Source organism: Pleurodeles waltl, chromosome 6, assembly GCF_031143425.1.
Source record: "Pleurodeles waltl isolate 20211129_DDA chromosome 6, aPleWal1.hap1.20221129, whole genome shotgun sequence".
In the NCBI taxonomy this organism is placed as follows: Eukaryota; Metazoa; Chordata; class Amphibia; order Caudata; family Salamandridae; genus Pleurodeles; species Pleurodeles waltl.
In genome coordinates, this window is record NC_090445.1 from 34663032 (window position 1) to 34675842 (window position 12811).

At 40.6% G+C, this 12811-nt stretch overlaps 1 protein-coding gene across 6 annotated transcripts in view; it reads right to left on the reverse strand.

Annotated features, from left to right (window-relative positions):
• The window catches only part of PRRC2A (proline rich coiled-coil 2A), a 1008219-nt gene that overhangs the window by 950563 nt on the left and 44845 nt on the right, over positions 1 to 12811 (reverse strand). For all 6 annotated transcript variants that reach the window (XM_069237153.1, XM_069237152.1, XM_069237151.1 and 3 more), the window contains exon 2: positions 7117 to 7289. In XM_069237153.1, the coding sequence (XP_069093254.1) occupies positions 7117 to 7228 (112 nt within the window). In that variant the 5' untranslated portion in view covers positions 7229 to 7289. The remainder of the gene's footprint in view (positions 1 to 7116; positions 7290 to 12811) is intronic.

Here is a 12811-nt window from a genome sequence, read left to right on the forward strand (position 1 = left end):
CTGTTGTGACAACACCAAACACCTTTGCCATCTGTTAGATAAAACCCTATGCTCCAGAATACCAGAGCTTCTGCTGGCATTTGACCAGGTACACTGGCAATAGCTTCCCTTGGTGCTCCAGAAAGTGGGCCTCAGCCAGCAGTTTCGATGTTGGATTTGGTGTGGCTATTCAGGCCCTCAGGTGGCTGTTCAGATTAGTGGCCTGATGTATCCGCCCTTCAACATCACCCATGGCTCCCAACAGGGTGGCCCCTTGTCAGCACTTCTTTTTACCCTCTACATGGAACCTTTTGCAGAATGAATTTGCAGAAACCCCACAATAACGGGAATAACCATAGGTGGTAAGGAGCACAAACTCCCTCTCTACGCAGATGGTATGATAGCACTAACACCCCCACTTACTTCCCTAACTCCACTTATGGGCGAGCTGGAAGCCTTTAGGAAACCTTCAGGGTTCAAGGTCAACTTAAAGAAATCACAAGTACTCAATCTCACTGTCCCACAAAATCAACTCACACTCTGGAACCTTTTCCCCTTTACATGGGCAGCACAGGGGGTGGTCTACCTGGGCCTACATATTCACCCTTAGCTGAAACGCACAGCCGATAGCAACTATGCAGCGCTCCTCTCCACTGCATGGTCTGACCTGCAGTCTTGGAATCCCACATCTCACACAATACTATCAAGCTTCACAACTCCGCTACTTGGTGGAACAGGCAGGCCCTGTTTGGAGAAACATTTTTGTTTTATCGATCAGGCCACTGCCAGCATCCATTTCTGGATGGTGCCCTGGCTACCTAAAGTGTAAATTTTCCTTGTTCTTAGAGCAAGTATGGGTACCTGGGAGAGGGTGCAGCTCCTAAAGAAACTATCCACCCATGTCTCCCCCCGGCCCCTGATCACTGGGAACCCGGACTTTCCCCCTGGCATGCCAAGGTGCTACATATATGTAATGGCAGCAGGCCAACTGACAAAGAATAGGAGACTTCTTTGACCACAAAGGGCTAAAGCAGTGGTTCCCAACCTGTGGACCCCTCAAGGTCCACAAAGCCTCCTCAGGGGGTCCGCAACTGTTTAGAAATATGAACATATTAGGTCCCCAGCTTTCAGTAATGTATTGGTGGGGGGGTCCCCGGATTCCAATAATGATTCAGTGGAGGGTTGCTAGGTTCCAGTATTGATAATTACCCCAACATACAGGTAAACAATCACTCTGCGGCATAAATGCTTTTATCAAAATGCCACTGGCTTCTACCAAATACATGGCACAGCAGCACTGGGGGAAAGAATGTACGTGCCTTTACTCTCAAGGAATGGTCGGATATCCTGAAATGAGCCAATGCCACAGTCTGCAATGCTTCCGTCAAAGAAACACTGCTTAACTAGCACATTAGTGGTATTACACCCCAGCCCAAACGGCTCAGTGGAAGCAACATGGGAGTACACATTGCTGGTGGGGCTCCAGACAGATAGGAACCTTGACATATCTTCTTTGGCAGCGCTCTATGCTACACTAATACTGGGGTGAAGTCTTAGCTGCTATTGATGAAATGCATGAAACCGACCTCCCAAGATTCCAGAGTTATATTCTGCTGGGTCTCCCAAATGCCCTAACCTACCCTCTGAAGACCCCCAAAGAGGCGGTCTATCACACTAGCCCTGTGCGCTGCCAAACAAGACATACTATCACTCTGGGGCTCCGCCAAAATACCCACAAAGCTAGATTGTCTCTCTAAAATTTGGGAACTTCTTGGCATGGAAAAATTGACAGCCGCCACAGAGCAACAGATGCCCTAATTCGATAAGACCTGGAGAGCCCCTGTATGCAGTTCATTTCACAGGAATTCAGGGAATTAGCCTGCCCTGCACACCTACGCATAGTAAGTCTCACACACGCTGATCTCAATGTCCAATGCAATTTGTGGAATCAAATACACATGCACTTTCAAGTTACAGCTTAGGCATCTTGGATATTTAACTTAGAGGGGACTGCTGCGACAAGCCTGTCAGTCTGCCGGCATTACCTCCCCCTTTCTTAATCTGTTCTCCCTACTTCTCTACTGTCACCGTTCTATCCCTCATAATACGAGTACACTTCTCTCCTACAAATTTCTATATGCAAACATCAAACATAAATCTAACTCCTTCTGAAAATAAATTTACTATACATCCCAAAAAATGTTTTTCCATGAAGCATTAAACCAAACTGTAATAAACAACTTACATAAAGACACAAAGGATATTCGTTTTTTACCGTTGAGAGAACTTATCCTTTTTTAAATCGGGGAATTATTACAAACAGTCCAATCAAGCGTACCAAGATAAAGCGAACTGGACGTCCAGAAAGATTGTGACCTTCTCTGATACCTCCGAGTCGGAAGGGGAGGGGAGTTCATATCAGTTCGACTCCTTTGGTAAGAGACGGAATCAGGGTGATCAAGCGTTTTCAAATACTCGTTTTTTTAGGCAACAGAAGGGGCAATCAAAGACCCAGATCCTGGTACAACCGGAGCAACAGATTTGCAGGGTTGGAACAACCAGCCCAATTTTTACAAACAAAAAGAAATCATTATTGGCAAGACTAGAGGATATACCGATTTTCAATTTCAGTAGTGTTATGCTGGACTGTTCTATGGAAAGAGTGTTGTCCAGAGGGTTGTCCTTTGTGCCATGTGCATATGTAAAGAAGTTTGACATGTTAAGAGACGTACACGCCTTCTTTAGAAGGATTAGACTCAAAAAGTTTCTGGGAACCAAACCCTCTCTTCCAGAAGAAAGTAACAAATCTGGACTTCGATTACCTTCACAGTTTACACCAGGGACAGAAATGTTGGAACCTGAAGTTCTAACGTTTGAGAGAGAGTGGTCCTCAAAAAAATAACTCAAGCATTGAGATATATAACCAGACCACGGCAGAACCTGCAAAGAGATGAAAAAGTGCTCTTAAGAAGTTACAAAACAACAAACAGATTGTAATAAAGCCTTGTGATAAAGGAGGAGGAATTGCTGTGTTAGACTCTCATCAATATACCATGAAGATGGACAATATGCTACAATGTAAGAACTTCGATAAAAAGATATCATTTAATCCAGAATTGAAGATTAAAAATAGGATCAGAGAAAGGAACCAGTTAGCCTTACAACAGGAGGCTATCTGTAAAAAAAGGTTTGAATTTTTAACTCTCAAAAATACCCAACTTCCATTAATATATGGCTTACCTAAAATGCATAAGGATTTGCATCCCCCCCCCGCCCCCTCCCTGCGACCGATTGTATCCATGATTGGCTCGGCTATTGAGCCATTGTCCAAGCACGTGGATAGCTTTTTGAAACCTTTTGGTGGCAGATCTACAGTCTTACGTGAGGGACACTGGACATACAATTTCAAAAGTAGAGGGTACTCAATTCAACCCAAATACTGATTTCCTGGTTACAATGGATCTAGAGGCATTGTATACAAACATCCCACAAGCACAGGCGTTAGAAGTGGTCAAACAGAGTGTACAACACCTGCAATCTGGGCCCCTTAAACAGTTTATCTGTGACTGTTTAGAGACAGTCCTCTACAACAACTTCTTTGAGTTCAACTCAAATATATATCATCAAATAAAAGGAGTAAGCATGGGAGCAGCATGTGCTCCAAGTGTAGCTAATCTGTATGTAGGTCGGTTTGAAGCGCAATTCATTTACAATGAGATTGCCCGTTTTATGAGAACATAAGAGGTTGGGCAAGATACACAGATGATGTGTTTTTCATATGGAAGGGACAAGTAGAACAACTACAGGAGTTTGTAACACGGTTGAATTTGTGTAATACAAATTTAAAATTCACAATGAAATACGATCAGCGAAAGGTAGAATGTTTGGATATTTGCGTTATACACAATGATGGAACCCTCTCAGTATCACTTGATGTAAAACCTACAGCTAGAAATACCTTGCTGCACTATGAGAGTTACCATCCCAGCAGTCAAAGGCGAAATATTCAGTTCAGTCAATTTTTGCGAGTGCGGAGGAATTGCACCCACATCAGTGAGTTTTTGCAACATTCAGAGATTCTAGCTAAAAAATTCATATCTAGAGGATATCCCCCTAAATTGGTAAAAGACTTATTAAAAAGAGGTAAGTACTATGACCGCAATGCAATGTTTCAAACACACAAAAGAGATATGAGTGACGGATTGGTGTGTTCTATTCGTCATTCCACTATGAATGATAAGATCTGTAAAATAATCAACTCTCAGTGGCACATTCTGAACTCTAGATCGAAGATTGAACCACTTGAAAAGCCCTTGTTTGCGTTCAAAAAGAACAACAACCCGAGAAACATGTTGGTCAAATCGAATATGAAGGCCCATAAGGAATGGGTTCAGAAATCCATTTGTGGCCAAGGTCCGATTTTGGGCAATCATCAATGCGGGACATGTGGAGTATGTAAGGGTGCTTTAGTCTCTGAAAGTGTTCTTTGTAACAACAAGACTGTCCGACTAAGAAATATGACGAATTGTAGAACTAAGAACATTGTATACTTGATTTTGTGCCCATGTAAGCTAGGCTATGTGGGTGAGACAGCAAGATAATTCAGATTCAGATATTATGAACATTGTTCAGCATGCAGAACCCAAAAACGTAATGGTCCTCTGGTTGCTCATTGGCAGGAACGCAAGCATAGTGAGGAAGATATTCAATGGACGATTCTCGAAAAGATCACTATTAAAGATGGCGAAGACCCTGACAGAAAAAAGGAAAAAAACGTGAGTTTTTTTGGATTTTTTTTCTAGGTACCTACCAAGAAGGATTAAATGAGGAAATCCCATGGCAGAATGCAATTTATTGATTATTGATACATCTATAAGTCATGTGTTGTTCCTTGACTGGTGATAGATATACATTGGGTATCCCAATTGAATATACTAGTAGGATCAGTTCAGGAGATTTTTGGAATCGCAAGCAGTTATTTGAACAAAAATATGTGGTTCATAAGAAGTAGTTTGAACCTCAGCCTTTTTTTATTTTATTTTGATCAATAGTTGAGTGTTGGATGTATATTGGTGCGGGTTTGCTTAGCCTCTCTATTTTAAATTTCATGTTCCAAGATGGCCACCAGACAAAACACACAAGTGTTTATCTCATGTAGTCCTTCTTTTAGGTCTACTCGGAGGCTCTGACAACATATTAACCTCAGATGAGTATTTAGTGGAGAGTCTGCAGAGGGTGAATGACCAGGAGTACTAGGCGCCAGTTCTACCTCAGACGCCAGTATACGTTACCGAGCAACGTTTATGTTAAAAGAGGTAAGCGTCAGGATATAAGTTTCAGTTATGCAGGAAGCCCTGGGTCGTTATTGGCTCGTTTAAACCTCTAAATAAATGGAAAGGAGGGTTTGTGGGATCCTCCATAGGAGTAGAAGCGCAAGCTATATTTATTTTACTGATTCGCGGGCGCGCTACAGAAAAGGCTTTGTTCTCGCTGTGGAAGTGTAATAGGTTTGAAATACTGCTAGTGAAAGGGGCGACATGGGACGGCTCAAGTTATATGTATTCCCTTTTGTAGAAGCAATAGAAGGTTTGAACTATGGCGGTTTGATATCCTGAAATACACGTTAAATGCCCAAATGAAACAACAATAAGGTAGATGTGCATACAGCATGGTTGTTTTTCTGTGCTTTCTGTGTTTCCCGTCACTGGGTTAAATCTCTGTTTTTGTATAGTTACACACGCTTTAAAGGTGGAGATTATTTTACTTTAAGTGTGATATTGATGTTTTTTTTTGAGAATTTGGGCTTATTAGGACACACCCACTACATCATAGCGGTGAATTATTAGATGACGTTCTGTCACTATAAAAGCATTATAAAGGCACTGATGACAAATGAATGAGAGACCAACATCTATGTGTTTCAACTTTAATTTTAATGTAGATAAGCTTCCAGCTTGCTGACAGACTTGGATCTGTGGCCCTGATGAAGGTGGCATAAAGTATCAAAACAATTTCGGAATCCACCGGAACGCATGTTGGCAGTTAAATTTGCAGCTGGCGAATATGGAAAATTAAGGATGTGGGTCTGATATATATCTGACCTTTGGATATCTGCTCTGTGGCCAGCCTAAGGACTCTATGGATTATGACTGAGGCTGACAAAAAGAACTAAATGCATGGACATTTCGAATATGAAATGATGAATTGCGAAAAAATTCTTTGTTATCAGTCTGGATAAAAAGAATAAAGAGAAAAAATACGAGATTTTGTTATATATTTGCTAATTTGGTCTTTGTAAGTTTTTGACTGTTTTTGTCTGTTGGTCCTATGTGAGTGTTTGAGTGAGAATGTGTGTTTATTATTGATTCTATTTGTGTCTTTATGTAAGTTGTTTATTACAGTTTGGTTTAATGCTTCACGGAAAAAAAAAAATTGGGATGTAAAATAATAAATATATTTATTTTCAGAAGGAGTAAGATTTATGTTTGATGTTTGCATATAGAAATTTGTAGGAGAGAAGTATACTTGTATTATGATTGATTTGATTCCCTAGTTTTCTCTCCTCATCAATCTAGGGACCCCTTTTTTTGACCGTTCTATCCCTTCCTTTACTCGACTGCTATTCTTCCTCACCGGCTAGTGGATGTAGGTGAGATGTTACTGTGATGTTCTCTTATCAAAATCAATAAAACAGATTTAAACCTAAATAAGCAGGGAAATGAGCCAGACCCACAAAAAAAAACAAAAAAAAATGAAAACAAAAAAAAACACAAACACAACCAAGGGATTTACCTAAAACCCACTATATGAGATCAAAAATGCCCCTTCAAAACATTTGACGTAGTAATGAATTAACCTATTGTTCTGCAACAGTTCCCAAAAAACAATCAATTGCGAACAAATTACCCAGCACTGCTAAAATTCCATCATAGCAAACATATTTAGTAAGAACAAATATTGAAAAAAACTGTCACGAATACACATGGGTAAGTTAACTCTGTGCATGGTTAGTGAACTGAAATACTATTAGACTAGAGTCTAGTCTTGACAGGGGCAGAACTAAGTGTAAAAAAGCAAGAGCACTACATAAGTAACTCACTTATTATTCACTTAACATTTATCACCAGGTTGGCTTACCTGCGGGTTTCTGAGTTTCTAAGGACTTTCCCTTGTAAGTATCAAACAGGTTGAGCGAAGAATACTTTTTTCCATCCTTCCCCTTTGCTGTTTGCCCCAAACGATCGGACATTGCGCTTGAAGGTCATTGAGTACGGTGGTTCCTCCTGGCACCCCACGAAACGTGCCTCTTCCTACAGAAAACAGAAACAAAGCTTTCAATATGGATTTCTTTATTTATATATTTTGGGGTTATTTGTTAAGCATTCACAAAAAAAATCCCTTGGCGCAGCTGTAATCAACTATTTTAAGACATGGAATAAAGATGAAAGGTGATACAAAGTCAAAGTTATTACATAAAGATTACATCTCTTTTTCTACATTTCTGGAGATGGTAATCAGCCCAAATTTCCAAAGGAAGGCCGTTCTAGATAGGAGCTCACTGTATCCTAAAAGCTCTAGTTCTTCAATTCAGCACAGCCCCAATATTCTTGCATCTGCATTATAACCGTCTTAACTATAGTAAATGTCTTCATTTTACACACCATCTTTAAAAGTGTACAGCACATTCTTAAAAGTAGGCAGACCATCATCCATAGCGACCATCAATGAATGATTTTTCAGACAGATACACAGTTAAATTTCCAAAGCCTGAAGAGATCTTACTGCAGGGTTACGAATTACCTGCAGATGCTTTTTTCGAGGTGTGTGTGGCTTTTTTAAAAAAAAAAATTTAAGAAAACCTAGAGACAAAATTACTGAAATTAAGGTGCAACTTCATAATCATATTATCCACGACAATTTTATGACAAAACAACTGGAATGGGAAAACGAGTCTTAAAATATACAAAGTAACACATGTTTTACTAACATTTGCCAACTGTTGGTCCAAAGAATTCAAAATTAAACATCGCTAGATTTCTCACTACAGACAAAGGTAATGAGCAGAATGCATAGATTTAGCTCATAATGTCCAAACTCATATAAAGATCTGCCTGCAATTATATCACAGTTTAAAATCATTCAGTATTAAAAATCTCTTCACTATCCAAGCCCGGGAAGCTTGAGCTCAGGATGCGATCACATGCTGCTCAGGGAGGTTCCACCCTCCAAGGTGCACAAATAGCTTCACTGGCGACACATCAGTCCTTTTTTTTAATTAAAAGTATAATTCCTAATTAAGGTAAAACAGTTGGAATCTATTCAGATTTCTGACCCCGCAAGCACACGCATAAGATATATATAGATAAATATAAATAAAAATGTTTTTTAAAAAAAATCTCTTTTGAAATTGTTCATGAGGACCATAACTGAGTGGAGCTTTCATAACCCTTTCTATCAAGACTGTATTGTATATGCATGCTCAAACTCTAAACTGGTTAATGAAACAATTGTATCTTTCATACAGTACACAAATGTGGCAGATATATATATATATATATATATATATATATATATATATGTGTGTGTGTGTATATACACCCCCCCCCCCCAACTATGCAGAGACTAGAGTTGCCGCATAAATTTGTAAGGAAACTCAAATTGGAAAAGTGTCATCTTATGAAAGGTGAGAGTGTAAAAGCAGGGAGAAGGACAGGAAGCAGGATAGCCTCATGTGACTTAAAAATAGGAGATAGACTTGTTACTTACCATACACAAACTAGAAACCTGTGGTAATGAGAATTGTGCCCCTTTAGATCATCATTCTTTACTAGATAGTTTGCGCGTTACTTATAACCATACAGGCATGAGTGGTTTCAAGCCTTGCTCTACCTTTCTCCCCAACATGCCAGATGATCCCATTGACATCTAACATGATGTCATCACAAAATACATGATGTAGCTTTGACACAGTAAGTTCCACAGATGCAGTATACATCACAACCTCTCCCTGGTCCAACGCCATAGAGATACTAGCTAGGGATACTAGACTCATTATCCACCACTCTGAAAAAGGTGGCAACATTGGTCTCCTCACTAGGGACATGTATGTGAAAGATGCAATGTGTCAACTGGGGCGGTATGAGATTTTATGATCAATAGAGACCCCTACACCAAAAGTGTGACTGACATTTGGGATAAACTCAATGATTAGAAAGACTAAGGCATTCTGGAATAGGAGGAGTACTGTTTCCTACTCAAATATTTTCCCAAACTTCTAATTTCTTTTTACCTCCTTCCCAAACTACACAACGGCAGACTTAACCAAAACATCTCTAGATATGTTGATTTCTTTCTTGGAGACGGTCTCTGGCCTTCCCTCATGTGTGAAAGACACTAAGAATTTCCTAGGAAACTGCAGGGTTTGATTTCCTGAGGTCTAGGGCCCTACAGTTCCTTGCCCACACAGATGCTGCTGGAGAAGATCCGTTATTGTCTTCCTAACAGCATTTTTCCTTTTCAAGTGTACTATGTACAAACAAAAACTCAGTACTGCGATGGGGACATGTTTTGCAAAATACAGAATACGGACATTTTACCAGAACTTGAACAAGTCATACTCTGGTTCAGATATATGGTTGACAACTTCATATGGAAGGGTACTGAAGAGTTGGCTGCCACATTTGCCAGTAAACTGAACTCTCAATTTAGTTTTCACCCATACCATCAGCAAGACCTCAGCTGAAAAAATTGATGTCAGGGTATAGGTTGTGGATAATTGTATTCAAAGTAGACTCTTCAGAAGGCCTCCAGTGGGGAATAGTCTTCTCCATGCCCTCAGCAGTAACCCTGATAGCCTCAAATGGAGTATGCCTTATGGCGAACTGCTGAGGGAGAAATGTAATTGCAGTACTGAGAAGGCTTATGAGCAAGAGAAAGCCATTATGCTTTTTTATGCCATTATGTTTAAGTAAAGAGATTATGCCCTGTGAGAACTCAACAGAGCCTAGTGAGAAGGTCGAAAGAGTTGACAGGGCTCCTTCTCTTTGATAATACCTCCATTACGAAAATGGACACTCAGCCAGACTGCAGGGTGGTGCTAACATTTAACAACAATTCCAAACGAATATGATCCATCCTAGCTAGAAAATGGGGCATACTGACAAGCGATACCACCATTGGGGAGTTCATCAGCAACAGACCCCTGATCACAAACAGAGAGGGATGCAGCCTGAGGGACACACTGGTCCACAGTTACATTACCCATACACAAAGTCTTAAGGACCATTGCTTACAGGGTTTTTCCTTTCCCGAGTGGATACTGCAAGGCATGCAATAATAGTACGATGGTAAAACAATTTCCCTTAACCAAAAACAAAATACCTAGAAGATTACACAATTCTTGACAACAATTTATTGTCTACATTCTAAAGTGCCCTGGTTACCAAAGGTATGTGGGAAGAACCACACACATGGTGAAAAAACTAGTTTTGAAACACAAGGGCCATTACCAACTGTGATCTTCACTATCCGGTGTGAAGGCACTTTCAAGAAAGACATTACACCAACTGCTCCCTATTACCTTTCTTTACTATTGAAAAGGTCCTGTATGACCACAGAGGTGAGAACAGGACTCTAAGATTGAGTAGGGAGTCCAGATTTATTTTAGATCTAGAAATCAATAACCCTGTGGGTCTGAACTTTGACGAAGAACTGAGTGTGCATTTCCATGATAAACGATTTATATGTATACTGCAATCTCTGTAGTTCTGTTCTCTTGATGTATTCTTCGTGCAATGCTATGGTTTGTACAGTGATTTTAATCTTGGTAATATGTTGCTATTCTGTCTCATCTTAGGAGGAAGGGTGGGTCACATGAGCATGCATTGAGAGGTCTGCTGGACTAGTCCCCTACCAATTTCTTCATCTTCACAAGTCTGGTGACACACAGCATAAATAGGAATAGTTATCTTTTCAATTTTTGCACTGTGTTTTGTACTAACTTGATTGTTCTGTATTCTTTCTTCCAATTTGTCCACGGCATGCACTTGTCATGCCTCTTCTTGTGTTTAGCCCTCCCAGAGAGCAGGGGCTAAGTACTAATATCCATCCCCAGCAGTCATTTTACCAAGCTCTGCTGTAAGTCTTATTCTCATCTGGTCACATTTGCTGTGTTTTCAAATACCCTCATTCTATATGCTTCCTATCATCAATGCTTTCCCTGTTGTTATGTGGTCTGGTTTCACATGCTAAATTTTACAATTCTTGGCTGGCTCATAAAAGCAATCACTGGTGACAAACAAATGAGTCCCCGGTTTTTACGAGTAGCTGGAAACATAAATCCTTTCTGTAAACGAACTTCTGGAAATGGAGTCATGTCAGCAAAGTTTGTCGCAGATAAATGTGCTGTGGATTTTGGACCATAAAGCGCACCATAACGCCACTTTGTTGGGATCTCATCCCATAGCTTGCATCTCAATTACAGAACGAGATGTGCTGGCCCGGATACACTTATCTCTCACTATATATTTATCCCTTGAGCTCTGTTTTCCTCTCCTGTGTCCCTCTTCTCACTTGTCTCTTTTCCCTGCTTTCATCTTTCTCTTAATACCTTCCTCGGTTTCAGGTTCCCATTTCTCTCTCTGTTACCCTGTTTCTGTTCAAAACGTTCTCTTTTCCCATTTCTCTTATCTCCCTCACTTTGTCTCATTCTCCATCTTCCTGTACCTCAACTCAAGCAGTCACTTTCTCTCAATGATTTGCTGCCTTTCTTTCACGTTCTAATTAGCTACCATCCCTCCCTCTCTGAATTACACGCTTTTTTTTTTTTTTTTTTTTTTAAACTCTTTCCTGTTTCTCGCCTTTTTTAAAGATCATTTTCTTGCAAAAACGGACCCACACTCTGCTGTCTTTGCTAGAGCGCTGCAGTCTGGAACCGGACTGTCACCTCTTGGCGGAGTTTACTGCAGTGTCTAGAAGTTATAGCAAGTGCTCGAAAAGGAAGTAAAATGTCATATGAATGGGAATGCACTTTATTAGTGGAAAACATCACAGAAAACCTGTGTATCCAGAAAGAAGTTCAGTTTGTGCCTGAAATACCACAACATGCAAACCATACAATTATCAATATCCAAACAATATGGACTTTAACTGTGAGTCACCAGGAGCTGCAGATGCAATCCGTGGCTTGCGCTTTTGATAGCCCTGGCATTCTTTTACTACCCATAGTCCATGGGCTCTAGAAGGCAGTAGAAGGAACAGTAAGTAAACACAGGTCTGAGTGCCCTATTCATTTAAATTTTTTAGGTTCAAGTGAAAGCAGTTGCAAAAGTAAAAGGAGGCAAATTTATCTTACATCTCTAGCACCCAGGACCTCTCCTGATCTCTCCTGACCAGCCAAGCCAGAAGCTTGTTGGCCTCATCACAGACGTTATACACGTTGCTGCACTGCGAGGGCATAACTGCGAGCAGCTCCCTCTATCAAGTATCGGAGGTCCTTCTGCTTAAGGAGCAATTGCCGTACAAGGTCACTGTTTCGATCTATCTGTAACCTCAATTCTAGCCGTTCGATGTCTTGCTCCAGCGCTTTTGCACTGTAGGAGCATTTCTTTCTTTTTCTCCCCCATGAGGGCCTGTGCCTGGCCCCGTATTACCAGTTTAAATACCTCCCATAGAGTACTTGCAGATGTCACTGAGCCCAGATTTTCACGCAAGTATGTTTCTGCCCTTTTCCTTAGTGTCTCCTGATATTCAGGTTTTTAAGATACCAAGCACTTATTCTTGGAAGCAGAGATGTGGTCCGAACTGCACTTTGCAGTCTAACCTTGACCAGGGA